Raw genomic sequence first — 27,965 nt, forward strand, 5'->3', positions numbered from 1 at the left:
TGGCGGAGGAGGAGTGTGCCGTGAACGCGGATGACCGTCGGTGGACGAGAAGAGAATAGACAGAGAGAGATAGGGAGAGAGAAAAAAATCACTCAAGATGCCTCGTTTTAGCGTAATTTGTCCTGCAGACTGTGCCCTTCCGGCGTTTTGAGGGCTGCTGTGAGCCTATAGAGAGGGGCTGGCTGCTCTAGTCGAGGTGGCTACGCTATGCTGCCTGACCCTGCTGTGTTGTGATAGCGTTGTCCGATTGCTTGGATTGAGGAAGGCTCCCACCAACCCAAATCAATGAGGATTCTGAGGCCATTCCTTCAGAAAGGAGCGCATATGCTGCAGTGTTTCTGTGGACAACGATCGAAGTCGACCATTATCAACAACGGTGAGAGACAAACATAGCACCATAGCTTTATAGCTACCCTTGCTTGCATGCTTTCTCTCTTGAGCGATGAAAAAAAAGAGAGAAAAGGGGGGGGGGGGGGGGGGTTTGAGGTGGTGGTGGGGGGTGAGAGAGGGGGGGGGGGGGGGTGAGCGGTTTCATTGGCCACTCGAGTGTGTGAGTAACATCTTCCGAGTCTGCAGTAGAGAGAGCCTCTCCTTGTGCTCCTTGTGCATCTGTCCCGAGTTTTGTCTCTCGCCGCCGCGGATAGCACGGCGCATTGTACGGCACGGCGGTCAAGTCATCCCCGCACTACACTCCGGAGAGGAGAGGAGAGGAGGAGGGGAGAGGAGAGGGCGAACGACCCCCAAAACACTTTACCACATACCGAGCTATTCGCAGACAAGCATATTCCAGTGCTGCATGTGAAGCAGGCCAAAGGGGGCAACACACCAGCGCAGGGATCAAGTCCTAAACTTAAGGGGTCTGGAAACGTCAGCGTTAGGGCCCCACACTCACAAGACATACGTTTCAGCACCACGGATAGCGCCATAGCAGAAGTACTCAGGGCTTCCCAAAGTTTTTCACGTCAAGGACCCCCAGATAGACATGAATTAGATCACGGACCCCCATTTGATGACATTTTGTCCAAGGAACCCCCATCTGACAGAATGTCATTATCATTTAATGTAGAACTGCACTGTTGCCTCTACTGTAAGTGGAGAGATAACAGTGGAAACCTCTCTCTTACACATTTTCTGTGCCAATTCTAGTGAATCATCAGTGAAATTAACTATTTGTGCACCATCTCAAGGACCCCTGGGAGTCCCCAAACTCCACTTTAGCAAAACTGCTATAACTGCATACAGGTATCCAAGTTCCAGCAGTAAGGACAGTGTATAGGTGTTTCAAACACAAATGATGATGTAGTTGCCTTTGCAGCAACTGCATTTTCCCTCATCTGGGAAATTAAGTGTTACTTTTGAAAGAGTTTTACTATATAATAACTCTGGTGGGGTTACTACAAAAAATACAGCTGATGAAGAGAAGTTTCAATGACGCACACACACACACACGTACCGACATAATCATTCACACACAACATTCCCCAATTTCTCCAGACTGAGACAAGTTGCTGTTTTACAAAGTCAACGCCGTCTCCTGCCTCATCCCATCACTTACACAGGAACTCCAGTAGTGTCAGTTGGAACGGCTCTCAAATTCAGGGCAGAGACAATTAGAAACTCCATTAAGCACAGTTGATTCCTCTGGGGTAGTTGGACCAAAAGCAGCATGCACACTGGGATCTCTAGGACCCGGATATAAAGCACTATCACCATCATTACCCTGCATCTCTGCACAGACTGTGACATGAACCTTATGACCTCAATCAAAACTCAGATTATGAGTCCGCTCACAGGCATGCAGTCAATATTGACACAGATGGAGGCGAACTATGCATGCGTGTTTGCTGTCTAAGTCGGTATGAATTCAGCTAAAGCTGTTTGAGATGAAACTGTGTCAGGTGAAGACTTTGTTTGAAGTTGATCTGTTCCATATTTCCCAACTTCCCACCTCATTTTCAAGTTGAATCATTTTCCATAACAGTTTCTATTTGTGGTTTGTTTTGTTTCTTTCAGCGATGACTCTTTACGAAGATAATGGTGGTTTACTGGTGTTGCTTTGCTGCTCATCCAATACAGTGACTGACTTGTCATTTCAAGTTAGAGTGATGTTATGACTATATTATGCCTTTTTGACTTTACACAGACAGAGCCCTGCTGATGGGGAATGAAACAGCCTATATAAAACTAGTATCTGACAAAGTATTTGACCATCCCAAATACTTTTCTGTGATTGTTTGATCTTGTCTAATACCAACTGCATGGCATCAGTTATGCAAATCTGTCCCTCTGACACTCCAGGAAAGCTCAAGAAAACTCTCCATGTAAATAAAAAGGTTTTCAAATACAGTTGAACTCATTAAGTCACTGGTCAGACAAAGAGGACGTAACATTACAGAAGAAGGGGCCAAACCCCTGGGTTCCTGCAGGTAATCTCACTGCATCATTCACTGCTCCAGGGACTGTGGCCCGTACAAGGCCAGGTAAAGCAGGAGCAGCAGAAACTGTTTTGGTTTTCAGAAACAGGCACTTTGCCAAGATCACCTCCCAGGGATTTTCAGTGAAAGGCGTTTTGAGTAGGCTTAAATGTTTGCACCTGCTTCCCGTTGTAGTGTGAAGTTTGCACCTGCCTTTTTCCAGTGGAAGTTACAATGCAGTAGTCAGGGCAAAGAGCAGCATACTTGTATGGTGGCATAATAATCTGAACAACTAGTGTGGAACTTTGCCTTGACATGTGGTTCCACTATCTGTCACTTGTTTACTGTAATTGCATGGTAATGCTTTATATTTGACATTTTGCCAATTTTCCATGTGACCGTTTACTCAGTATAATCATTGTTATTGCTGGGACAAGGAACACCTGAATGACTTTGGGGGACAGCTTTGCTTTTTTCATAGAGTGACTGCTTGCAGTTTCTTAGTTACTGAATTTAAAGTGAGCCACGCTGTGTATATGTAGAAGTCCATGTGAACTGAGGAGTGGCATCCTTCAGATACCCAAAGCAGGACTGGAGATTTCAGCACTTTTGCCTCCCTGTGAAGCGAGATTGTTTTTAATGATTAACTTTTTTGAATCTTCATTAGCAGTTGTTTCCTTATCATTTGTCTGCTTGTATTTGCCAGGCTTTGTGCCTTGTTTGCTTTTGGGTATATGAACAATGACGGGATTAGTTGCTGAAATTGTTTGGTAAAAAAAATCATGTATTCTCCTATTAAACTTGATATATGTATCTGTTATATAAGGCCTAAGCACAAAGGAGCAGTCCTGAACTGTGTATGGAGGCACACTGGCACACGATGCAGTGAGCTCAGGCTTGCCTTGGTATTTTGCTCAAATGTGAAGAAATTCATTTAAATAGAAATTAAAACTGTCATCATAGTTTGTTCATCCATACAGCGTGGGCTTTGTACAACAATTGTATATGCCTTTTAGGCTTCATGTAACATTTATGACCATGAGCAATCAGTTAAGTTTGTATCAAATCAAAGTGTGACATAGTAGTGAAAATGTTGTGAGCCACAGCATCAGTCTTATTCTCTCACATTTATCCTTTTTTGCCTCCTGTAGGCCTGGTAAGACAGTTTCGCACAAGTTACAAGATGAAAACTAGATCAAGCTATCCTCAGTCAATAAATCTGTGAGGCCTCTCAAGGACACACTGAGCTGAGGAACTTTAGAGAATCGAAAACACCCACACTGTTATCTCTGAATGCCTGTGATGCATGGATATTGTTTTCCCACTAGGGGGCAGCAGACATAAAGAAATCATCAACTCTTTGAACAGCCAGTCAGCTATGCCTTCAGTGGTGGCGCATCATGGATGGCCTCACAGCTGCTGAAACGGGGGTGCTGGGGCTCTGGTTCATTTCTTTCAAAATAGGGAATTTTTACAGAGACGTGTTTGAAATGACAATGGGAGTTTTGGCAATGAAACAATCTCCTCTGCACTTTCAATTCCTCTTGTCTTTCTCTTTTATCTTTCTCTCTGTCTCTCTCTTGCTATGATGTATTCCATGCATGGTTGTGCTTTTGATGATGCAGTTATGCACAAAACAAGCAACCATAACTTGGAGTGATAATACACTGAATGCAAATCTGAAAACGGCAGATTGACATATTGGCACAGGCAAAATGTTGTCAAATAAATGCACACAGCACATTTGCTTCATTTGTATACAATACAGAATTTTCATACCATGAAGACAAATGATGCACATGGTATAATGAGGAACAAAAACATAAAAAACAATATATAGATACATAGTTACATATAGACACATAGTTACATACTATCTGCAGTGCACTGCATCCCATACGTAGGAAGTGTTTAACAGCAGTGTTTTATGGCTTGTGGACGTTGCTGCCATTGATGGAATGAGGTGGACATCAACTGTCTCTGGTATAGGGAAGACGCTGAGCAGATACTCATTAGGGAATAGTTTATCTTTTACTGACAAGGATATATGTCCCATTTCATCTCAGTTTCTATAGGGCTTCCCACCAGAAACTCCTCCCAATTCCAAGAAATCTCAATTACTCAATATCCTGAGCTTTTTTTTTTCTAAAGAAGAGTATATCTCACTCCTTCACAGGTCCACTGTCAGCATGATAAATTAAATCTTATTGGATTCGTCAATGATCAGTTTTCTTATGCAGCAATGAAATATCCATGTCTACCGCACACTTGCAACTCAGAATAGCAATAAAGAGCTAGATTGGGTTTTTGATTTGGACTCTCGCTGATTCCTATACACTCAATTTCTAATCTTTTCTTCTCTTAGATCCTGTCTTCATTGGTCTCCTTACTCTCTCTCTCTGTCTGTCTTTCTCCAAGTTTGTCTGAATGTGTCTCTCCCTCTCTGTCTCTCTCTCTCTCTCTCTCTCTCTCACACACACACACACACACACACGCACACACACACAGACAAAGGGCTTCCCAGGGTAGCAGTGCTTGACATTCAGCACTTTCATCCATTATTTCCAAATCTTACGTAAGGGGGGACAGAGAGTGGGAGTCAAGGGAGAAGCTTTATTTATTTCTTTTCTTTTTTTGTTTCTCTCCACGGGTTCAGTTTGGGAAGAGAATGTCAAAGCGAGTCCTAGAATAAGCCTCTAAATGTTTCATGCTGTTTCATCACAGGGAAGACAGCAGTTTGCTGTGCTGAAGAAGACTCACGTGTTCCTTCCTCCCACAGTGTGTGTGTCTGGCGTGTGTGCTCTGCAGCCCATGTAATAATGGACATGAGACCAGAAGCATGCTCACATGGTCGCATGCACACACACACACACACACACGCTCAAATGCTCACGTACCCGTATGCACTCCCTCTCTTTCATCAGATAATGCAGCACAGGTCAGGAGCTGGTTCTTGACTTGGGGAGGATTGCCAGATCAGTCTTCTAAGCTCTGGTTGTGTGAACGCTTACAGATTTTCTTGGTTTATAAGCTCATAACAATATACACTGACACTGTTCCAACTCAAGAAATTTAAGGTCTAATTTGTAATGCTTTGGTGGGCCATAAGGACAGTCATTGTGTTTGCACGATCCCTAAATCATATCTGTCATGTCCATGCATGTGATGTGTCACTGTCTGCTTTCTCACTGTGCCATCAGTGTGTTATTTGTATGCTCAGTGTACTGAAACCTGTTGCAGGTAATCCTTCCAGCCGGTACTTTATAAGCTCATCCATTACTTGTTAACATAATGATAGGAGTCTAGATGATTAAATATCTCCTGTTTGCTATGGCTATGTGTATCCAATGGGTTTTAGAAACCACTATGTGAGTGAGCTTATGTCCCGTAAGTAATAAGCTATGGGGATAAAAATGCTGCATAGCATCAGCCAAAGCTGATTAGGGCTTCTCCCTATCCATCTATGCATACTGCCTTCTATAACAGTTTAGTGCAGCCTATTTATTCAGTGCTGACCGACATGCCCCTCTGAAATTGGTGGACAATTTCGGATTCACCATGTAATTCAAAGAAACAATTGTAAAAACGAACCCCCTCCCCACCCCCCACCCCCGTCCCCATTTAGATGTGCACACTCCTGAGAGGCTTGAAACTCACGCACGCATGCATGCACGCGCGCGCACACACACTGTCTTTCCTGCATAAACACCCACGATCTTTCCCTCTTTTTTCTTTTCTTTACATATTTTGTCCTCATATCTTTTCTTCCTTGTTTCTTCCGGAGACCACAGCTTTTCCTAAACCCCCGAGAATTCCTAATCCGAACCTCAATCACGTATGATTGCGTAGAGAAAGAGTTAGGGGGGGAGAGAGATATGGAGAGAGAGAGAGAGAGAGAGAGAGAGAGAGAGGTATGAACAGAGACCATTCACTCTAGCTGTCGGCGATATAACACCCGACAGCATCCACTCGGAACGCACGGGGAATAATCCTGAATCGTCTGTGTGCTACAACAAAACGCGCACTGACGTTTAGCCTATTTGCATCAACTAATTGTTGCTATTCAGACGAAAAAACCCTCACGCCTAAATTAGCTCCATCTGTGCTGCTGCATCCTTGCAGAGTAGCCTTTACTGTCGACTTCGTTCTCCAGCTGCATTTTGAGGTGCCATCGAGGGAGCCGGCGAGTGGGCTCAGATGCCCGAGGTGCCGGACAGCGTCCTGGACAAGTGGACGGTCACCTCGGGCTCCACTCGATGTGCTTGAATTAAATAATTTGGAGGAAAAAAAAGTTACGAATCTTCCTCCATGCACGCATGAGCCTCATCTGCACGGATTTACGTTGATGCGAATAATTTAAAAGGCGCCAGAGAGCCAGTGGATAGGCTGGTGTGCAGATGAGGATTACGAAGGGACAGTCGTGCTCGTCAGACGCGGCGCTGTTCACCTGGAATACCTGAAGCTCTCCAATGACACGCAGCTACATCAACTTATCAACACTGTTGCATGTTTTCACCGCTGATTTTTCGGCCCCTGTGGCCCAGCCCGTAGATTTATGTTTTATGTGAGATCGATCGTTGTTGATTTGGGGCTCTGAGTGTACGGTACTCGCAGCAGCTGAACTACACGGTATTGTCCCCCCAAGAGGATGCTGCCTGAAGCGCAATGATACCCGGGACTCGGAGGATTTTCTAAAACGGGGGATGATCAGGATGACATTTGGTTAAAACACTCCTGGACCGAAACACAGAATCCATTCGATTCTCTCTCAATTTTTTTGTACCGGATCTCTTTGCGCCAAGAAGCTGCACCAAGATCCGACCTCTGCCCAACTAGACTCTCGGTTTTAGGCTCGGTTCGGGGAGATGGCCGCGATCGCCAGCTCCCTGATCCGCCAGAAACGCCAGGCGAGGGAGTCGAACAGCGACCGGGTCTCTACTTCTAAACGTCGCCCCAGCCCGAGCAAAGACCCCCGCTCTCTCTGCGAGAGGCATTTCTTGGGGGTCTTCAGCAAAGTCCGTTTCTGCAGCGGCAAGAAAAGACCCGTTCGGCGGCGACCAGGTCAGTGCTGTAGATTTTTTGGTGTGTGTATGTGTGCGTATGGAGAAACCAAGCGGTTTCCCCCAACCCCCCACCCCACCCCGCCCCTCTTTGGAGCCGAGGCATTATACTGCAGTCAAGGGCTCCAATCTGAACCGGAGGAGAAGGTAGATTTTCTCCGCGGTGCGAAAAATCCACCTGTTCCATTAGCTCTCCTTGTTGTCTGTCGATCCACCGCACGACAAACACTCCCCCATATACCAAACAGGAGCAGCCTGAATGTAGAAAATGATCCATATGTTGTGACGTTACCCGTTATTAATGTGATATTGCTGTGATCAGAATAATCAATTACCCTGTAACAAAACCGATGCCATTATACCTAACCTTATAGTCAAAGGCTGAGCAGGTTTTGTTCCAATAACAATAGACTGACATGTATTTCAGCCTTCCATATTGCACACTTATTAAATTGCATCTCCCCCCTACAACTTGAATAAACTCAAAAAGGCTGCTTTAAATTGCCTAATTCAATATTAATGCAGATTGGGGTAGAGGGGAGATAAGTTGCACCGCAGTGCACCAAGGCTCTTTTGAGATGAAATGTTTTAATGGTAAATGTTTATTGCAGAGGGAGCTTTACTGCAGTGAAGGGAGGTAGCTTTAGTGATTAAGAGCTTCCCTGGTCGTATTGATGGACATAGGCTCTTTGCCTACTACTCCGTGGTAGCTTTCCCTTTTTTCCTCCTCCCTCCTGGTGCACAGATAACAAGCCAGCGGTGCAAATCACCCATCCCCTTATCCAGATAGTTCTGTCGTGTGATGAACGACAGGCAGGTCCACTCAGACCGCTACAGACAGACAGACAGACAGACAGACAGATTGAGAGACAGACTGACACAGAATGAAGCAGGCAGACAGACTGCCAGACAGACAAACAGCAACGTTTGAGACAGAGAGAAAAACAGAGACAGGCAGACAAAACTAAAACCCGGTAGACAGGTGGACAGTGGTTGTGCGGCCACATCAGACAAACAGCCCAACTGAGAGGGCGACAGCAAGAAATTAGAACCAAAACTGTAAAAAAAAAAAAAAAATGCCTGAACAGAAACATAGGCAGGCAAGCAGACAGAATAAACCAGACAGGCCTTCAGACAATGTTTGGTAGATATATTCACATACAGCCAGGTAGGTAATTCCTTTCACCTGACAGATACATGGCCAGACAGAGAGACAGACAGACAGTCCTAAAGCCTAGCTCAACACCAGATAGGCAGACAGATGCTGTATGTCCTGTAATTGATCATCCATACATATATATATATATATATATATATGTATATATATATATATATATATATATATATATATATATACATATATGTATATATCCACTGATGATTTGCCATATATTTGCATATAAACAGCCGATACACTGGAGAATTATGAATTCTGCCTGTTAAAAGATTGTTGTTTTTCCTTCTATTCCCCCCTTCGTAAGATGCGCCCTCGAAACCTCCACAGGTGTCCCATAAGGGCTGCAGGCTAGGTCAGTAGCTCAGCCTCCATCCGTGTGTGCTGTGTTTCTTCTCGTCTCCACCCCATCTCGCGCCCATGTCGACTCCCCTTGGCCAGGGAGGGGGGAGGTGGGGAAGGGGAAGTGGGGGGAGGCGGGTGGTGGGGGGGTGGGGAGGGGCTGGGGGCTTCAACACCTGTCTGACAGCCGACGACCCTCTCCCTGCTGATCTCTTCCTTTCTCTCATCCTTTCTTCTGTGTGGCTTCCTTCGATTTTTTAATCTTATTTCGTACCTATTTTCTTGTAGCTGAAGCTCTGTTAGCCAGTCGTTCGTTGCTCTTTTCTGTCTCTCTCTCTCTCTCTCTCTTTGTCGTTGACTCTGCCTTTTCTCATTTTGTTTCTGCCTCATTCTCTTTGTCAGTCAATGTTGGATCAGTCTTTACTCTCGCTCCTCGTCCTGCTCCTCTGGTGTCTTAGTGTGGGTTATCATGTCTGTGAATATGTGTCAAGTACTAACTGTGTAAGTGTAGTAGAGGTCCCCACTGTATATTGGTGTGTATCGATATAATGTGTTTCTTCTCGTCAAACACTGTCGACTATATCAGTAGAGGTGATCATTCACCATTTCATGGTCATGATGCCATTTGTCAACGTATCTCAGTGTTTATGTCTTTCTACATTGGTATGTTAAGTAAAGTTTTTGACGTTTTAATGGCTCATACCGGCCGCCATGCTTCACACACAGGATGATGTTCTGTATGCTGCCAGTGGAAGGCATTTTTCAAGCACAAACACAGGCGGTAAGGTCTGGCACTGTGCTGAGTTTTTGCTGGAAGTTTGTTTATACTCACACACACACACACACACACACAGACACGCACGCAAAACACATACACACACATGCACACACACACGGCCTGCCAAATGATTGGAACTGATGAGGTGTCAGCGATTGCTCGGCCCATGTTGAGGCCTTAATTTATAGAAGTGTAGTTATCACATGTGATTTACGGAGGTGCACGCACACACACACACATACAGACACACAAACACACATACACTCGCACACACTCTCCCCACCCTACCTGTGATGGATGATGGAGGGCCTGTCCCGGGAATTGATGGCCCCGCCCCGGGGGTAGGTGAGTCGTGGATTGATGGTCAGGATGATCTACAGTTGAGCACACATGAAGCCGCTCCGGCTGGGGGTCACTACTCAGGCCAAGCCTTCAACCGGGCTCTCCCCTCGGCACTCGTGTTTACTCTACAACATAAATAAAATGCAATTTTTAATTAATGCAGTGCCACTGAACAGCTCGCAAGCAAAGGCTTAAGATCTAGTGATATTGTTGACAGAGATCTGGCTAAAACATGAGTCTTTTCTGTTTCAATACTGATACCAAGTTGGAGTTTGGAGATCCTTTTGGAGTTCCTTTTTGCTGATTCAACTGGAGGTTTCACCTTGATGAACTGACAGCAATGCACTGAATTGAATGACCTCCAACTGTTGTTATGACCTTGGAGGACAGTCAGGCTTGTTTTCATTCCCTTATTCCAATCACATACGTTTTGTATCAGAACATTTACTCATTTCTGTCAGTGAATGTTTACTTGATTTTGGCACATAAAATGAAAATTAATGTGAAGTCAATTGTGACCAAAGACATAATTTGTTTTTTTTGTCAGGCAGAGAATAAACACAGGATTAGTAATATCCTGAGTCTGACTTGCTGTCTGATTTTAATGGAGGTTGTCTGAAACTCTCGCCCACTGCAAAAACAGCAGATTTTGTGTTCAGCTGCAGGGTTTCATTATTCCTGGTGAACTTTTTGAAAGACGTGACTGCATTGCATCACATCCGCGCTTTCTGTCTTTTTTTCACCTGAACTCCAAATGATTTTCATAGTTCTTCAGGCTTTTCTCAAGAGCCTCTCTAGTGTCCCCTTGTTTAAACACTGTATCCATGTATGCTTTGAGCTGCTGGTGTCATCTAACTCTGAATGCTGCCTTTTCACAAAATCCAAAGATCTGCTGGGCATGAGAAAGGCCATGGAGAGCACACTCAAACGGCTGTTTTCAACAAATATCTCCACCACACTTTCCCTCAGATAAACAGTTTTTTACACATTTTTTTCCTGGCATTGCCTAAGGCCAAGAGGCTTCTATCGCCCTGGGGTAATCCTCGTTTCCACCAGCTCCCCTAAAGTGTTGAGCGCTTCTAGCGGCACCCTGGCCAGGCGCCAGATGTCACAGTGTCAAAGTTGGAGGTCAGTTCAGGATTAATACAGTACAAAAAAAAAAAAAAAATACAGAAACTTTGGTTCAGTTTCCTGTAGGTAAAGGAATAGCTGGGGAGGACCTGTTGCTTTTAAAAACGTATAATCTCTCTGTAAAGAGGCTCATTCACTGAATACCGGTCATATGTAAATCCAGATGTGATGCCAAGTACAGTTGCTTCATAGCAGATAAAGATACCAGCACCATATCACTGTTAAAATTTCGCAACAACATAATAAGTATGTTTTAAATGGGGTTTAAAATAAGTATAGGAGGAGTTGAATAAGGAGATGCAAAATCATCATCATCAAAGTCATTTTTCGGTAATAGATACTGTAAGACATTAAGACAAAGCAACAGCATTGTCATTGATTTGCTGTCATGGTGTACTCTTCACCAAGGCCACCCTCTTTCCAGTCAGACAGCTGTTGACCCTTTTTGGGTTCTATGGTCCAACAGATGACTCACTGACACTCAGGCCATCAACAAAGCGCCTGTCATATTCTTATTGATATTCAACAGCTGATAAGGGTCAGGACAAGGACTGAGATGGCTCTAGTGAAGTAAATGCAACACTTCTTGATCATTCTGTCAGCAGCCTAGAATCATATGTGTGTGTTTTTGATTATGTTTTTAATTAAATACTGTCCATTTTATGTTTGTGATACATTTCTTTCTGATGCATTTTTTTGACTTGGTGTGAGCAGCTGTGGCTGTGCAGACAGGGAGTGGTATCAACTCATTTTAGGCATAATTTATATGTGTATGTTTTTGTCCTGATCATGAGAATGTGTTTCTGACATATTCTTGGTGGGGCTGGGGTTATGGCTTTGGCGATGGTCTGTGCGTGTGTGTGTGTGTGTGTGTGTGTGTTTGCGTGTGTGTGTGCGTTTCAGAGCCGCAGCTCAAAGGCATCGTGACACGACTGTTCAGCCAGCAGGGCTTCTACCTGCAGATGCAGCCGGATGGAACCATCGACGGCAGCAAGGACGAGAACAGCGACAACAGTGAGTGGAGCGTTATGGAGGCTACAACTCCCAGCATAAAACATTTAATGGCACTGAGTCACTTGGTTATGTAATATATTACCACATTTTATATGCTGTGTTTTACCATTTATAATTCTTACATAACTCCAAAGTCAGTTTTAAAAAGCTTTCATTGTACTGGGTTATCATGTGGAAATTCTTTTTTTTTTTTTAAACGGTTAAAATTTGAAGGGTGCTGTAAGTATTCACCGGATCCAGCGAGGCAGAATGTCCTCTTCTTGAGATGCGATATGAGATATTAGTGTGGTGATAAACGTGTCAAAAACCTACTCAGATGTTTTATATATTATTCTCTAATTTGTATTCTCTCTACAGTAACAGTATAACCTTGAGAGTGAAACAAAATCCCATAGATAATTTTAAGAGGTGATATCACACTCTTGCACTCATTGTAAAAAACAATTTGTGTTAAGTCAATGGTATCAATATTTACAGATATGTTGTGTTAAAATTCCCATGCCTAAATGAATTTCAATATCTCCCCTCTTGCCTTGTGAAGTAAGCCATTCCTAGTGTGTACATGGCATGGTTGTAAGTGCCACATGGTTTTGATTGATTCAGCTCTGAAGCGTGTGTGATTATTGCAGCAGTATTTCCCTCCTGGAAGCTCATTGCCTGAAACAACTGCATCCTTTCTTGAGCCACTTCCTGGCAATATTTCACCACCATTGACTTTCCGTAGTCGACCACCAGTGGATGAATAGTCTCCAGGGTATCCCCCCCCCGTCTCCCAGGAACAGCTAAGGAGAAAACCGATAGAGCCACTTCTCATGTAGAGAATCGTCAACGTTAAAACATACATGCGTTTGCAACAGTTCCCCAGGAAATGAACCTGTCCCAGGAAGAGTTGTATGTCAGCCGTCCGAAGGGATAATGATGACATTTCTCCCACCTCTACCCACTTTGGAGCGAAGCCAGACGGAGAAGGAAACAACCCATGACCTTCCTTCTTCTCTCTAGAACACTCTGTCCATCTTGAAAGAAACAGAAGTCAAAAGGGGCATGAAAAAGAAAGAAAAAAAAAAGAAAAAATGAAGCTGCTGTACCTTAGCAGTCATGCTGGGAAAAGAATGATCTTTCTCTGTCTCCCAGGGTAGTTTGCTTTTATGAGGAGATAGTCCTTCAGTAAGAGCTGTGAGTGACTGAGAGCTTTTGTCCACAATATAAGGGAAGTGTGTGTCGAACAAACAGGATTGATGCCCAGGAAGAAAGTCAAGACAATGACATCCACGCAATGTATTTCCCCTGGACTCAGTAACGGTGTGTATCTTGATTGCAATGCTGTTTTTTGGGTATCCAAATTTTTGCTGATGGGGTTTTTTGTTGTATCTGAGGGTTCCCCCCACCTTTGGGTAATCCTCTGGTTAAGCAGTCCTGCTGGCCTTGGGATGGAGGAATGCGGTGAATTATTCAGCCAAAGAAAACTAAAAATACCACCTTCTCCGTTTGTACCCAATGAATAATTCTCTGTATGAGAAGCCTGAAGCTCGGAGACGGTCCGATGGAAGACGGAGGAAAGAGAGCGGGCGTACAGAGAGAGAGAGGAAAGTGAAATGTCTTGAGAGGAAGACAGAGACGGAGAGAGCAAGAGAGGGAAAGAGAGACATGGAGTGAAGGTGTGATTGAGTGAGATAGAAGAGGAAGGGGGAAAGCTCGGCATTCAGGTCTTGCACTCGCCTATCGATTGCTGGGCTGGATTATTAGAATAATAGATTACCCCCACCCTTGAACCATGTGACCCTCTGACCTGCAGCGTGTGCAGCAGCGACAGATGGAATAATTCATTTTCAGGGGGAGGTTCAGTGGAACCGCTGGCATGGAGGAGCGGGACGCTGCCTGCATACTAGGCGTAACCTATTCCGCTACGGAAACCAGAGCAACATTTCAATTACATTTTTTTATTTTTTATTTTTTATATGGTTCCGCCCCGAATGCGCTGACAAGTGCGGAATGACCCTGACATACTTGAACAACCAAGAACTCCTGTGGAAGAAATACATAACAAATACACTAAATAAATACATGCATACATACAGTAAATATACATTAAATACATTACACAGTGGTAGTCTACTTTAATTAAATCATAGCTTTTTTGAAAATACACAGAATTTGAAGGTGCACACTCTTTTTGATTATCCAGTAAAAACTTGGAATTGTTTGATATAATAGAATATAACAGATAATATAATAATAATAATAATACATTTGATTTAAGAGTGCCTTTCTCAGACTCATGGACAGAATAGAATAGAATAGAATAGAATAGCATAGAATGTTATTGCTTCCAACCACAACACACAGTACATGTATGTAAACGGATGAGCATGACTGGCTGTCAGGATTGCACTTAATTACAGGCAAGTGCTGTGAAACACCATTAAATTAATTAACATCCATGTTCAGTTTTGAGTCAGCAGTCAGTAATTTAATTGTCGTCATTCAGTTGATCGCCTGCAGTAATTACCTGCACAAATTGAAGCTCTTGAAAGATATCTCTGGTTATGAGACACCAGCAATTTCAGGCATTCATTCCCCATCTGCAGCTGGTGCTCCTGGTTGATGGAAGGAATGAACTGAAGGCTGCACTCTTCTAATAGCTAAAGACCCACTCCTTAATATCAACTGTTTCATCGTTTACAAACTCAGGGATGTAGGGGGAGCGTAATCACACACACACACACACACACACACACACACACACACACACACACACACACACACACACACACACACACAGAGTGTATACCAAACTCTCCCATCTTTGGGTTTGTATTTCTCTGTGGATTTGGAGAGGTGCCCTTGGCATTTGCAGCTTGGCCCAGCGTTTCTCTAAACCTTCCTGTAGAGTTTATTTCCCGCTGCGCCCGTGTTTCTCACATCAAACAGACTTACTTTACCTGCTGGATTCGCCTGTAGCCGATTACCGCTGCTTTGGAAGCCTTGACGTTTCAAGGATTTTGCTTTTTCTGGGTATAGTTTGGACCCTGTTTGTCTGGCCCTTTGACGATGGAAGATCCCTGGAAATCTTTTAACTTTCTCCCTGCAATGGCCTGGGCCTCCGTGAGAGATGGGATTGAGGTTATTAAAGAAGAGGAATCGTCGTCCAAATAGTTATCAGGTTGACGATGGCTTTCCTCCTGGTACTCCTACAGCACTCAGCGCAGCTGTAATTATGGAATCAATCAACTGCTGAAACTGCAAATTGAAATGCCGGACATTTGGAAGGTAGCTGAGTGACAACCACGAAATTACACAAGTCACAGGTTACTTGTGTAATTATGTGGCAAGCAAATGAGAATAGTGGCTGCAGATCATAATTATAGCTAGCAAAATAGTGAACTAGTGCACCACATTTTATTCCTCTTTTCCTCACACTTTCCAAGCCAGGTGATTATGGCACATTTGGGGATCCTCTTCCTGAGTGGACTGTCAGTAAAAGATAGTTTTTGTAGGTGGAGGTGCTCCCGGGTAGAACACTCCAGGTTCTCGGTGGTACGTAACGTCACAGAACCGTGGACCGGGGCGTCTGAAAGACACCGCCAGTCATCGATGTGACAGAGGCAGCCGCCTAGAGAAAGAGAAAGAGGACAGAGGGAAGAGATGGAGAGAAAGAGAGACAGATAGAGAAAGATAGAGAGAGAGAGAGGGTGGGACAGAAAATCAGAGAGTGAGATAAAGGGATAATGACACCAGAAGCTGAAAAGGCTGAGAAAATAAAGCGTTAATGGACTAACGTTCTTTCTGCCTTGATACCGCGGCTCTCCGGGCCTCAAGGGTATACGTCACTGCAGGAGAAGCCAGAGTCGCCCTGTGTATCACCTGCACCGCCGGCCTGTGGCCAGATTGAAGCCATTGGCAGGCAAAAGCAGCACGTCGATATTTATTGAGTGAAATTGAATCTGCTCGGAGGACAGACCCGTGTTGGCACGTCTCCTCTCGTCCCCGCCAGCTTTATCTGATTCCCCATCACCACTTACAATCACCCCAACGCTACAGGAAGCCTGGGCTCGGGCGCTGCACGGAACGCGTCCCCCCACCCCCCCTAAAATCAGACCTCAGGCTCAGTGGGACCCACCTGCACCAGATAGCAGTTAATCAACGCTTGTAAATTAATTCCACTTGAGTTTGGGCCTTGGCTCTGCTTCAAATGTTGCATCTCGGCCTCAACGTTAATGCTTCAGGGTTATACTGAGGTGGCTGTGCGTTCCGTCGTCCGTCTCCTGTATTATTCATTTTAGCGCTGCCTGCCAAAGAACAGAGATCAGAGGCTGTGTATCTACAAGAGTTAAGTGAAAACTCACTTGTCCTATTCTCTCCGTTCTCTCCAATGTCTCTCTTTTGTCCCTTTGATATGACTCTCTGCCTCTTTGTATCTGTCTGTGTCTCTCTCTCTCTCTCTCTCTCTCTCTCTCTCTCTCTCTCTCTCACTCTCTCTCCTGCAGCCCTGTTTAATCTTATTCCTGTGGGTCTGAGAGTGGTGGCCATCCAGGGGGTGAAGAGTGGCTTCTACATTGGCATGAATGGCGAGGGCATGCTCTACAGCTCAGTAAGATTCACCCCCTCTTTGCACGTCGTAGTATAATGTTTTGTGTGTGTGTGTGTGACTGTTTACTGCATGCACATTTGTTCATTCACACGTGTTGCGTTTTGTTCCATTTGTTGTCTCTTTTAATATCCCACTGCAGCATAGACCCAGCCATTCCAAACCCTTTCATCTCTGCTCCATTCAAGAGCGTTTCAGACGTGCCTTTGTGTTGATGTGCAGCACTTATTTCCCCTTTGTTGTTGCTGCAGCACGGCGCCTGTTTTACAATTAATTTGACTTCAAGTTCAGCGCTCAGCCCTTTGAAAGATTGCTGCTTTTTTACTGGCCAATAACGGGCGCCCGTTATGCAGAGGCTATAAGTAGAAATACTGCTGAATTTCATTGTCTTCTAATTTGGAAGATGTCCCTTTCATCATGATTTCTACTTAGGACTCCTACTGTCATGAAAAGATTCCACACTATCTTAACAAGCCGTTTATCTCGTAAAATGTTTATCTTGTAAAAAAGCCAGTGTGGGTGAAATAATTTCACTTCATTTTGAATGCAAATCATCTTGTTTCAAGAATAATTTTTGAACAAAGTCTCATTTTCTTATACTAGTGGTATGTTCTGCCTCATTATGCTTGTTTCATGATATTGAATTTTGTTTCTAGAAAATTACTGAAACAAATGAAACTGCATTGGGAATAAGAGGAATTATCTCACTGCATTGGCAAAAAAATTCCCTTGTTTTAAGAAAAGAAATGAAGACTCAACGTGAGACTAAATGACTTGTGAAGATGGACATGTTTTTCTTGCAGTGTGGGATTTGGGAAGCAGACAGAGTGGTGGGGGTGGACAGTCATGGATGTCGAGAGGAGAAAACATTAGTGGCCGTATTTGTAGCCACTGAGAATGAACACATGCTTCTGGAAAAAGCTGGAGCACGTTTGTGGAAATGTGGTGCAGAGAAAGAGAGCGAGGGAGAGAGTGTTTATTTGTGTATATATGTGTGTGTGTGTGCGCTCGAGAGGGGGGGGGGAGCATAGACAGAGACAGGAAGATCTCCCTGGTTGGCTGGTTATATAACCTCCAGTCTCATGATTCCTAATCCAGTTAACGGCAGTGTTACAGAGGAAAAGAAGGGGATGGGAGAGCTGTGTTTCCCACGAGCCTCTGCTGAGGGACTCGGTGCCGCACTAATGGCGGTCTGATCACCAGCCAGCCATGGTGACTGACTGACAGCAGCCGCAGTTCAGCTCACAAACTGCTCATCAAACTTTTTCCCTTCTTAAAGTAGTCCTGGAATACTTGAAGGACACAGTGAAGCCGTGTTATAACTTATCGATAAAGGAACGGCTTTAGACTTAATGTTTCGAAACACGTCAGACCATATAATCGGTTCACATGCTGCATTTTTAAAAGGCGCGTTGAAGATTTAATGCAGTTATTTCAGGAGTAGAGGCTCTTCCCTGTCCGGTGCAGCAAGTTTTAAATGCTACAACGGATGCATGACTATTCACTCAAGTTCAGAGAAGTTCGCACAATCAGTTTGCAAGCTGTTATGACTCATCGAGGTAGACAGAGTCATTCATAACCAAGGGCTCATAAACAAGCGCCCACAATTCACAGCTCTACTATGAGCCGAATAATAACCCTCCACCCATCCACCTACTCCTAATTAAACTTTAATAGCGCCCAAACAGCCATCTTTTAATTTACCAAGTTGACTCCCAGTTGAGACCCTGCCTCCACCCCACCCACCCACCCCGATGAAATCAGCGTCTGCAGGTCAGAATGTATTATTATTATTATTATTATTATTAATTACCGGTGCCTCAGTACCTCGGTGTCAAACAGCAGCTTTAAACCTGACAAATACGACACTCCTCTCATCATTTTAACCATCATTTTTATGGGCGGAGTAACAAATCTTAGACCTTTCTATCAGAGAGAGAGAGTGAGAAAGAGAGAAGGGTCTGTCAGAAGGCAAGACATTTTTACAGTAACAGTTGAAAGGCCATTTTAATTTAAGCAATGAAGTGAGTGCTCTCCCCGGCCATATGGAGCCGGGCCGGCCTCTCAGATGTGAGGCAGGGGAAATTAGCATGCCTTGGTAAGCAGAATGCGGGTGGCAGGCTGGATCACAGGGAGGCTTACAAAACTTGGAGAGCCACACAGGGTTCGTTCAATATTTCCTAAAGAGGGACGACTTAACACCAGAACTGTTGGATGGATGCACAGATAGCCTCTCTCTCTCTCTCTCTCTCTCTCTCTCTCTCTCTCTCTCTCTCTCTCTCTCTCTCTTTCTCTTTCCGTCTGTCAATTCAATTCAAGCCAATTCAAATATGCTTTATTGGCATGACAAGGGAAAAAAAATATGTTGCCAAAGCAGTGCAGGATTTCAAATGGACTAATATTGCAACATTGACTAATAATTAATAATGAATAAAGTAATAAAGTAATAAAATCAAATATTACAATAATACAACAATCATATCAACAACAGTATAATCAAAAGCAGTTCAGTAATGTTACTAGTTCAGTTCAATTCAGTTAATAGCAATACTGGAAAGAGAAGAACTCTTTTGAAAGAGTAGATAGAAAGGGAAAAGGAAAGGAGGGTAAATCTGTAAAAGACAATACATTTTAAACTTTCAATTTATATTTTCTCATGCAGCTGACTACATTTACTAATAAACTGAGCTGCTAGTTGTACAGCTTTTACATTTTCCCCCAGTAAAAATGGAGCTTTTCTCTTTCTGTAAACAGAGAAAGTTGGAATCTTCAGCATAATACTTGGTAGGTATAAATCTGTGACTCACTTTTTTCTGGCTCTCTCTTTCAGGTCCCCCCCATACACCCTAACCTCTGATTCATGTTACAATTTACTGATACAGACTGTGCTGCATATGCGCTAATTTGAGTGCGATAGACTGAGGACTTGTATAAGGATTTGATAAGGACTGTAAAGAGAAATATTTATATTCTTTATGCATGGTTTTATGACAGCACTCATACTGTATTCACACTAATAAAATAAGTCCTTCACTTTCATTTCCTGTGCTTTCACACTTTTACTGTATTATTATTTGTCCATGTCTTGGTCATTTCTTCCACTTTATTCTTTCGCTCCCTGTTGCTCACCTCTCTCTCTCTCTGTCTTTTTGCCTTTCCTGATTTTTTGCCCTTAAAGACCAAAATACAATTTCCCTCATGTTCCCCATTACTATTCTTTCTTTTTGCCTCTCCAAACGGTGAGGTTTCTCCCTGCTTGTTCTGTTGTCTGTTTTGTCTTCCTAACATCTCAGAGCAGAGATGCACAGCTCTCTTCTCTTCCTCACCCCCCCCGAGAGGTAATTACTGAGGGATATCCTCCCACCTCTCAAACACTCCCTCCCTGTTTTCCTCCTTCTTTGCTCTGCCTTGTTAGCTGGGGAAAGCGACAAGCCTTTTCTTGTGCGCACGTAACCAGGACGAATCTGAGAAGTTGTTTCGACACAACTTTGAGAAGTTTTCTGTCTCTCTCTCTCTCTCTCTCTCTGTCTCTCTCATGTCTTGGTGTCTGTTATTTACAGAGGCTTTTATTAGCAAACAATTTGGGATTTCTGCTTATTTATGATGATTTTTTTTTTGTCACCAACTACATTTAATGATCAGTCTGTATTGAATGGGAAAACGTTTATACTGGCAATTTAAACACAAGATTTGACTGTAACTGGTTAACTTTTTTAAAGAAGTGGTTGGTAAATGATGTGCTCTTTTGTGATGAAGAGGAAAGGAGACCGATAGCGATGTGGTTGACAGTGGAGTTACAGTAAAACGAGCCCTGTTAGTGCTTTCTACAAATGTTTCTCTTGTACTCTTTCATGACTGTGTGGTTTGGGGTTTTGAGTCCATTTGTTGGTTTTTCAGAATTGGTAATAGGTTGCTGCCGATGCCATTGTGATTGTTGCTGTTGCTGCCGTTTGGCTTTTCTAGCTTGGAGTGCGGAGCTCATTGTCGACGCTGTAGCTGATTTGAAGCTGATGTGGCTGTAGCCATGGGTGAGCTGGGTGATAATGCTTGTGTGGAGTGTTTAGCGCTGGAGTGCGTGGGGGCTGAGCATCTACAATGAAGAGTTCCTCTCCATTATTTATAACACTTCTCAATATGACCTAGTTTACTGCACAGCAGTAACCACTGTTCTCCCTCTCTCTCTTTCTCTCTCTCTCTCTTTTTCTCTTTTTTCCCTTTAAAGCATTTATCTTTAACTAAGGGACACCAGCACACTTGCAGGCACATGTGCACTGCATGAGACACTTCATCACAAAAAGACATTAAATGTGTCCATGGGCACACACACACACACACACACACACCCACACACACACACACACACACACACACACACACACACACACACAGATTACTCTGTCCAGTCCAGTACCTTTGCTCCCGACGGCCTCTAAAATGTTCTTATTATTTCTTTCAATCGCCCACTAATTTTACTGCTTCTTATTTATGTCAGTGAAAAAATAATGTGTCGCAGTAAAACCTTCATCAGAGGCTCGGAGGGAGGAGTGGAGCCTGGGGAGTGGGGGGTGGAGGAGGGATAATGTGGGGCAGAGGGGTGTAAATTGATGGAGGATCGTCTGGAATTGATAAAAGGCGTATTATGTGAGTGGACTCTCTCTTTCTCTCTCTCTCTCTCTCTGTGTCTCTTTCTCCTTTTGTCTTTCTTTCATTTTGAAGTTTAATATGAGCATAGAAAGATGGAGACAATTATTGTGAAGGTGTTGACTCAGAAGCTGTAATGGAGTGTGTGTTTGTATGTGTGTGTCTGTGTGTGTGTGTGTGTGTGTGTGTGTGTGTATGCAGGTGTTATTATGTGGACAGTGCTAATGAGAGATAATGGATTGCCAGCGCTTACCAGAGAGAAAGAAAGGGAAAGATAGAGAGAGACAGGGAATGGGTGGAATGTCAAACAGAGAGGGGAGTGTAGTGTTTGGGGTAATCAGTATTTTGCTCCATGACTATCAGAGCATTAGTATGTGTTTGTGGTTTGATTTTAGCCATTAACCACGAGAACGTCCTCTCTGGGAGTAAGTTCTGTTCTGTCCTTTCAAAACCCTAATCTCCTTCCAAAGTGATTGACTTTGAGAGAGAGGGAGGGAGAGAAAGAGAAACAGAGAGAGAGAGAGAGAGTTTTCCAGTTTAAGTAACGTCTAGACGAGAGCCGTCCAGGCCCGACCTGAATCTCTCCCGGAATAATAATGAACTCCCCGGGAGTTCCATGGCGGGCCTGGGATTCTCGCGGCCGCCAAATCTCTCAGATGTGCCGGTGACTCAGGCCCGTATTTAAATGGAGGTCCTCCCCGTATCCTCCGCATCTTTGTCCAAAGTCAAAGGACACCTGTCGGCAGCAGCAGAGCTCCTCCAGAGCCGGTACAGTGCCTCCCTCCTTGGCGCCTGATTTGGATTCAGAATGCGTCCAGCACAGTTCTGTTGGCAACCCAGTTTCATATCCATTACATCTTGCTCTCCTTCTCTGTATTTCATTTTACATTCCCTAAACCTGTCCCCACCCACCCTCACCCCTCCACCCCCCACTCCAAAACACACGCGTGCGCACACACACACACACACACACACACACACACACGCCCTTCATCTCACTCTTGTTTGTCTGAATGTATCTTCTGGGATTTTTTTGTTGTTTTTCTGGGCCATGGGCTGCACAAAATGACATATCAAACTGACATATTCTGAAATCCAGAGAAATAGATGACACCTAGTCTTACAAAAGGCAAAATCTATCTATCTATCTATCTATCTATTTATCTATACAGTGAGCAATTTCAAGTAACAATGTTTTGTAAACATGGATGTAAATCATCCGTAAACACTTCTGTTCTGTCCCCATCCTCCTCTCATCTGCCTCGCTTTCAGAGATTCATGGTGTTTGTCCACTGGGTCTCGGACCTCTGTGCTTATTTATGTCCCGCTCCCTACTGAGACCCCTAACAGCGGTGCGTGAGCAATCCCACGTGCCCGGTTTCACTAACGAGTCCTTCGCCTTTCTCCTTCAGATCACCGCGGAATATAAATTAGTGTCCCTTTAATCAGTTTACTGTTGCTAAGCACAGCCCCGGTTCCCCTGAACGGTAGCACGTCGTTTTTTAATTTTCCTTGTTTTTGAGGCGGTAACAGCTTTGGTTCATTATGAATTCCTGGCAGAGCGGGCAGCAGGGCAAACCTGTTGACGTGCATGTGCATGTGCGAGAGCGTGCGTGTGTATGTGTCATGTATGTGTGCGTGTGTGTGTGTATGTGTTCATTCGTCAGTGTGTGTCGTTCCTTCCAATGTGGTTCTGTGGTTCACGCGTGTCCATTAAGGGGATCTCATTAATCACGAGTGACTCCGACCCTGTCTCTTCACCTCATATTCCCACTCAGTCATCCACAAACAAGGTACTCTGTCAAAGTCTTCAAAGTCACTTACATTCCACCCCTATCATTCCCAAGCCAGAGCCACGGTGCTCTCTACACCGCTCCAAGCCTTTTCATAGACAGTAACAGAGTGCGGTGTCCTTGTGGATGCATTTGGAGGGGATTCTACAGTGTATCAGTGTAGCAGCCTGAAGGGGCTGACAGCGAAGGGTAGGATATCAGTGTATGTGTGTTTGTGGGTGTGTGTGTGTGTGTGTGTGTGTGTGTGTGGGTATGCACCTGTATGTGTTGTGTGCATGTGTGTTTGTGTGTTTTTCTTTGTGTGTACATACAGTATATGCCTGGTTTGATTTGGGCTCGCCACCGATGAGGAAGGGACAAAGCCTGCAGGTCAGCGATGTCTCCCTGTCTGCGCCCTTCCCATTCTAGCACATATGTTCACACACACACACACACAAACACGCAGCCAGACAGGGGCGATGTGACCCGCAGCGCCCCAACAGAGAGAGAGATGTCTGCTCTTTGACAATGTGTCAGCGGGCCTAGATAAAGTCGGCCTCCAGCGTCCTCACCCCCGCCGACCGCTGAGAGGCTTCCACACCTGCGACCATGTGGCCTCACCTTCCTCGAGTCCTTTACACAGCCTGCCACACACTGCTGTGTCTTATAAATGACTGTGTGGTGGCGTTTCACTGCAAAAAAATGGCATTTAGTCAATTGTCGAGTCCTAAAATCTGAATTTTCTTAAAATAAGTGAATAAATGCTAGTGGCGTTAGATAGTTATCAAGAAGGTAGGTAGGTAGATAGGTTTCAAGAATTTTGTATAATCAAGTGTCATTGTCTTGATAGTCGTGCAGTGATCTGCCTTATTCTGACTTGTTTCAAGATAGTGAAACTAGAAAATTCCTGAAACAAGTGAAACTACATTGGAAACAAGTGGAGTTATCTCACCTCACTGACTGAATTTTTCTCTTGGATTAAGAAAAATAAGATTTGACTACATGACACTAAATGTTAAAGGATACGGCTGGTGTTTTTAAATACATTTCTTATCGTCAACAAATCCTATGAAAATAACAAAATCAACAATGCGTTTGCTCTACTCCCATTACTTTCTGACGTTCCTTTTTTAGCCTTCAAACCAAAAGTCATTGGCTCCAATTATAAGCTAAAAGTCGTTAACTGTTACCATGCAAAGTCAGGCTATTGTTGTTATTACCAAATCAAACTCAAATGGGAACAAATTCTTCATTATGCCAGGGACTATTTTCGGTGCTACGGAACTACTTTCCTGAGATGGAAAACGTGTTTACGGTCGGCTTATTAAGTTGTTTGAGGAAAAAGTCGGCTGGCCCGGTGCATTGCGATGATGAAATATGCTGCCCAGAGCAACGGCATGGCTCTTTGACGTGTTTTTAATAGTTTTTATAATACAATGGAGTTCTATGGCTGCTGAGACATGGCTTATTGGGCATCGGCTACATGCACAAGACTTGTTGGCAAAACAAATTAATTGCTGATTTTGTTATTTTCATAGGATTTGTTGACGGTAAGAAATGCATTAAAAAACACCAGCGTTATCCTTTAAGATGGACGTTTTTTTCATCAAGCCATTTTATGCGAAAATCTTCTATGGCAAGTACCTCTTGGAATGCCCTCTCCATTTTTTATTCAGGAGATTTGTGATCTCCTCTCACCCCGCACATATGCAAACCTACTTATTCGCTTAAAAGGTGTTAATGGAAACACACCTGATTCGCATTTTTAGATTGCCGACTTTTCAAAAGTTTTCTTAGAAATTGCACAATTTCCTTATACTGTTAATCAGGGATGCAATGACACAGACACACATGCATTCTTTGTGAATGGCACATGGCACATGTTGTGTCCCATGTCACATTTTTACACTATTTTACTTCATAACACAGGCCCTATAAAGCGAACATGACAGCTTTTCCTTCATTTTTCTCATCATCTCTCTTTCTTTTGCTGTACTTCATTTTCTGTCTCCATCGCTCTGTTTCCCTCTCTCTCTCTCTTTCTCAGTCTCTCTCACTCTCTCTCTCTCTCTCTCCCTCTCTCACACACACACACACATACACACAAACAGGTAAACAGTCACCTCCAGCGGTGAGCAGAATTGGGCTGTCAGTCAAGTGGACAACCTTAAAAGGGCACAGAACCCTAGAGGAGATATTAATGAATGAAATACAGCACTACCACACACACACACACATACACACATGCACGCTCACACGCATACACACACACACACACACACCGAGCCTGTCTAATCGGGGACGGCACAACATCCACTAGGCCAGCTGTTCCGAATCATCCACATCTATTTTGGACACACACGACTTCCCCGCCCTTCAGACTGACTACCATTACTTTTTAATTTAGCCCGTTGCATTCAGGAAGCACTCGGACGCGGAGGAGAGTGGGGATGAGGGGCAAGGGCGACGGGGTTTGGCATCCACCTTGTCAGCACACGTTAATCAATTCACCTGCCTTATTAACTATACATTTAGGTAGGAAAAGTAAAGACACAGTGATTTTCCTACCTATTTAAAGGTCAATTCCACCATTATCCTTGTTAAATCATACTATAAAGCAAGGAATCTCTGTATGTGTGTCCTTCGCATATCTCGAGAACCATTCGTCCGATCTACTTCACACTTGGCGGGTATATTGCTGGGGACCCAAGGACGTGCAGTGTCGGATTGGACATGGGACACGTTCAATGTTAATAAACTTTGAATAAACAAGCGAACAGCGCTCTGTGCAGCAGCGGGGCTCAAAGCAAGCGACTGATAGCCTACGCCTATTGTGTGTTTTTTTTTTGTGAACGGGCACTGCACTAGTTATAACAAATTACTCAAATTACCCTCTTGCTTAGATTCGTTTATGGGTTTGAGAGTCGAGGGCATTGTCTTGTCCCTTGCATTGCCATGGCAATAATCCCGCAGCCCATTCTGCCCCAATAGGGTGTCCAATAACTGCTTCTTTCATTCCTCTCCACCCCCTGAGTCTCTTCTGTGACCTTCTTTACCTGCTGTTTTCATAATGGAATTGAAAGTATTAAATTTTTGCATTGTTCCCCATTATTCTAATCAGATTACCATTCCTATTACTTGGTTTCTGCGTGTTTTCATATTTAGTATTTTCATATTTAGTGACCTTTGCCATGTATACAGGCTAGTGGTGAGAGGCATTCAGACAATGTTTTTTTCTTTTTTTAAACCTTATTTTTCTCGGCTTTTTGACTTTATTATGATTGTTTTTACAGTAGAGATAGACAGGAAAGATTAGACTTATCACTTGCAGCCATTATTGGCATAGTGTGGAGAGGACATTGCTTTCTGTATTCTTAAGTCTTGTCAAAATCATCTGTCTCCATTTTTGTGTTTATGTCCGTATGTCTTTTTGATATCGATGTGTGTGCATGGGTTTGAATGCATGCATGCATTTATGTGTGCGCACAAATGCACATATTTGTGCTCTCCGCTCTCTCCCCTTCTGCAGGAGATGTTCACGCCCGAGTGTAAGTTCAAGGAGTCGGTGTTTGAGAACTACTATGTGATCTACTCGTCCACTGTGTACCGGCAACAGGAGTCGGGCCGGGCCTGGTTCCTTGGCCTCACCAAGGAGGGGCAGGTCATGAAGGGCAACCGGGTCAAGAAGACCAAGCCCTCCTCACACTTTGTGCCCAGGCCCATCGAAGGTATGAGAAAGCTAAAAAAAAATATTTTCGTCATTTTTACTATTTTTCACATATTAGAATAATAGTAAAGACATCAAAACTATGAAATAACAGACATGGAATTATGCAGTGACCAAAAAAGTGTCAAAATCAAAACTATCTTTTATTTCATATTCTTTAAAGTAGCCACCCTTTGCCTTGATGGAAAGGCAAAGGCTTTGGAAAGAAATTCATAGGCATCAACCTCACTATTTATATTTGTCTAAGAAACAAATTTCAAGCATTTAGGCATAAACCTTTAGATCAAAATGGCTGCAAGATAATCAAAAACATAGTACATTCAATCAGGTGTGTTCAAACTTTTGACTGGTAGTGTATGTTTGAACAAAACGATCACTTTAATGTTTAATCAGACTTCATAGCTGTCTATCTATTTAGTGTGTAAATAAATAATACTGCAATGACATGTACAGGCGTAGCAGGATCTGGCTGCTGACTTGAGCATGAATATTTGAGTCTATCTTTTACCGATCTTTGTATCATGCTCAAGAAAGAGACCCACATTAACTTTGAGGGTTTCTATATGAGTTCTGTTGTGTGTACAGGTTTATTTCTTATCTTCTCTAACAGTGAGAGCATTCGGCGATAGATATTATCATGTAAACCTGTTAAGCAATGTGATAAAAAAAGTGCTGACATGGGCCTGATTCCCTGTCTTGTCCCTCCCAGCCTGGTATAATTGTCCCAGCCTTACACCTGACCTTGTCTCTGTCTGCCCATCCATCTCTTCAATCTGCCCTCCATCGTCCCCTTTCCATGTTCCTCCTCTCTTTGTCCTCTTCCTCTCCTCTCCTCTCCTCTCCTCCTCTTTTCATCCCCTCTACAGTTTGTATGTACAGGGAGCCGTCACTGCATGAGATAGAGGAGAAACAGCGCTCCAGGAAGAGCTCAGGGACTCCCACCATGAATGGAGGGAAAGCTGTCAATCAGGACTCCACATAG

At 43.8% G+C, this 27,965-nt stretch overlaps 1 protein-coding gene across 5 annotated transcripts; it reads left to right on the top strand.

Annotated features, from left to right (window-relative positions):
* The first annotated feature begins 285 nt into the window (after window positions 1-285).
* On the top strand, window positions 286-27,965 carry fgf12a (fibroblast growth factor 12a). Of its 5 annotated transcripts, none has more exons than XM_071530836.1 (6): window positions 7,280-7,475; window positions 7,521-7,621; window positions 12,204-12,255; window positions 16,743-16,846; window positions 26,786-26,984; window positions 27,850-27,965. In XM_071530836.1, exons 1-6 carry the CDS (start codon window positions 7,280-7,282, stop codon window positions 27,963-27,965), a joined length of 768 nt encoding a protein of 255 aa, XP_071386937.1. The 5 variants fall into 5 exon arrangements, with proteins under 5 accessions (XP_071386939.1, XP_071386937.1, XP_071386935.1 ...); XM_071530834.1 differs by lacking the exon at window positions 7,521-7,621 and adding an exon at window positions 8,956-9,003 and having other exon boundaries at window positions 12,145-12,255; XM_071530838.1 differs by lacking the exons at window positions 7,280-7,475; window positions 7,521-7,621 and adding an exon at window positions 286-376 and having other exon boundaries at window positions 12,145-12,255.

The sequence above is a fragment of the Centroberyx affinis genome, unplaced genomic scaffold, assembly GCF_046629955.1.
Source record: "Centroberyx affinis isolate AG114_WGS23_722 - 3 ecotype Tasmania unplaced genomic scaffold, CSIRO-AGI_Caff_v1 ptg001983l_1, whole genome shotgun sequence".
NCBI classification, from domain to species: domain Eukaryota; kingdom Metazoa; phylum Chordata; class Actinopteri; order Beryciformes; family Berycidae; genus Centroberyx; species Centroberyx affinis.

What these genes read in the sequence shown, in the direction of transcription:
- fgf12a (XM_071530834.1), top strand. Translation starts at nt 7,280, where the DNA reads ATGGCCGCGATCGCCAGCTCCCTGATCCGCCAGAAACGCCAGGCGAGG. An exon ending in AGGGCATGCTCTACAGCTCA is followed by an intron (nt 16,847 to 26,785) that starts GTAAGATTCACC and finishes CCCCTTCTGCAG; the next exon opens with GAGATGTTCACGCCCGAGTG. An exon ending in TGTGCCCAGGCCCATCGAAG is followed by an intron (nt 26,985 to 27,849) that starts GTATGAGAAAGC and finishes TCCCCTCTACAG; the next exon opens with TTTGTATGTACAGGGAGCCG.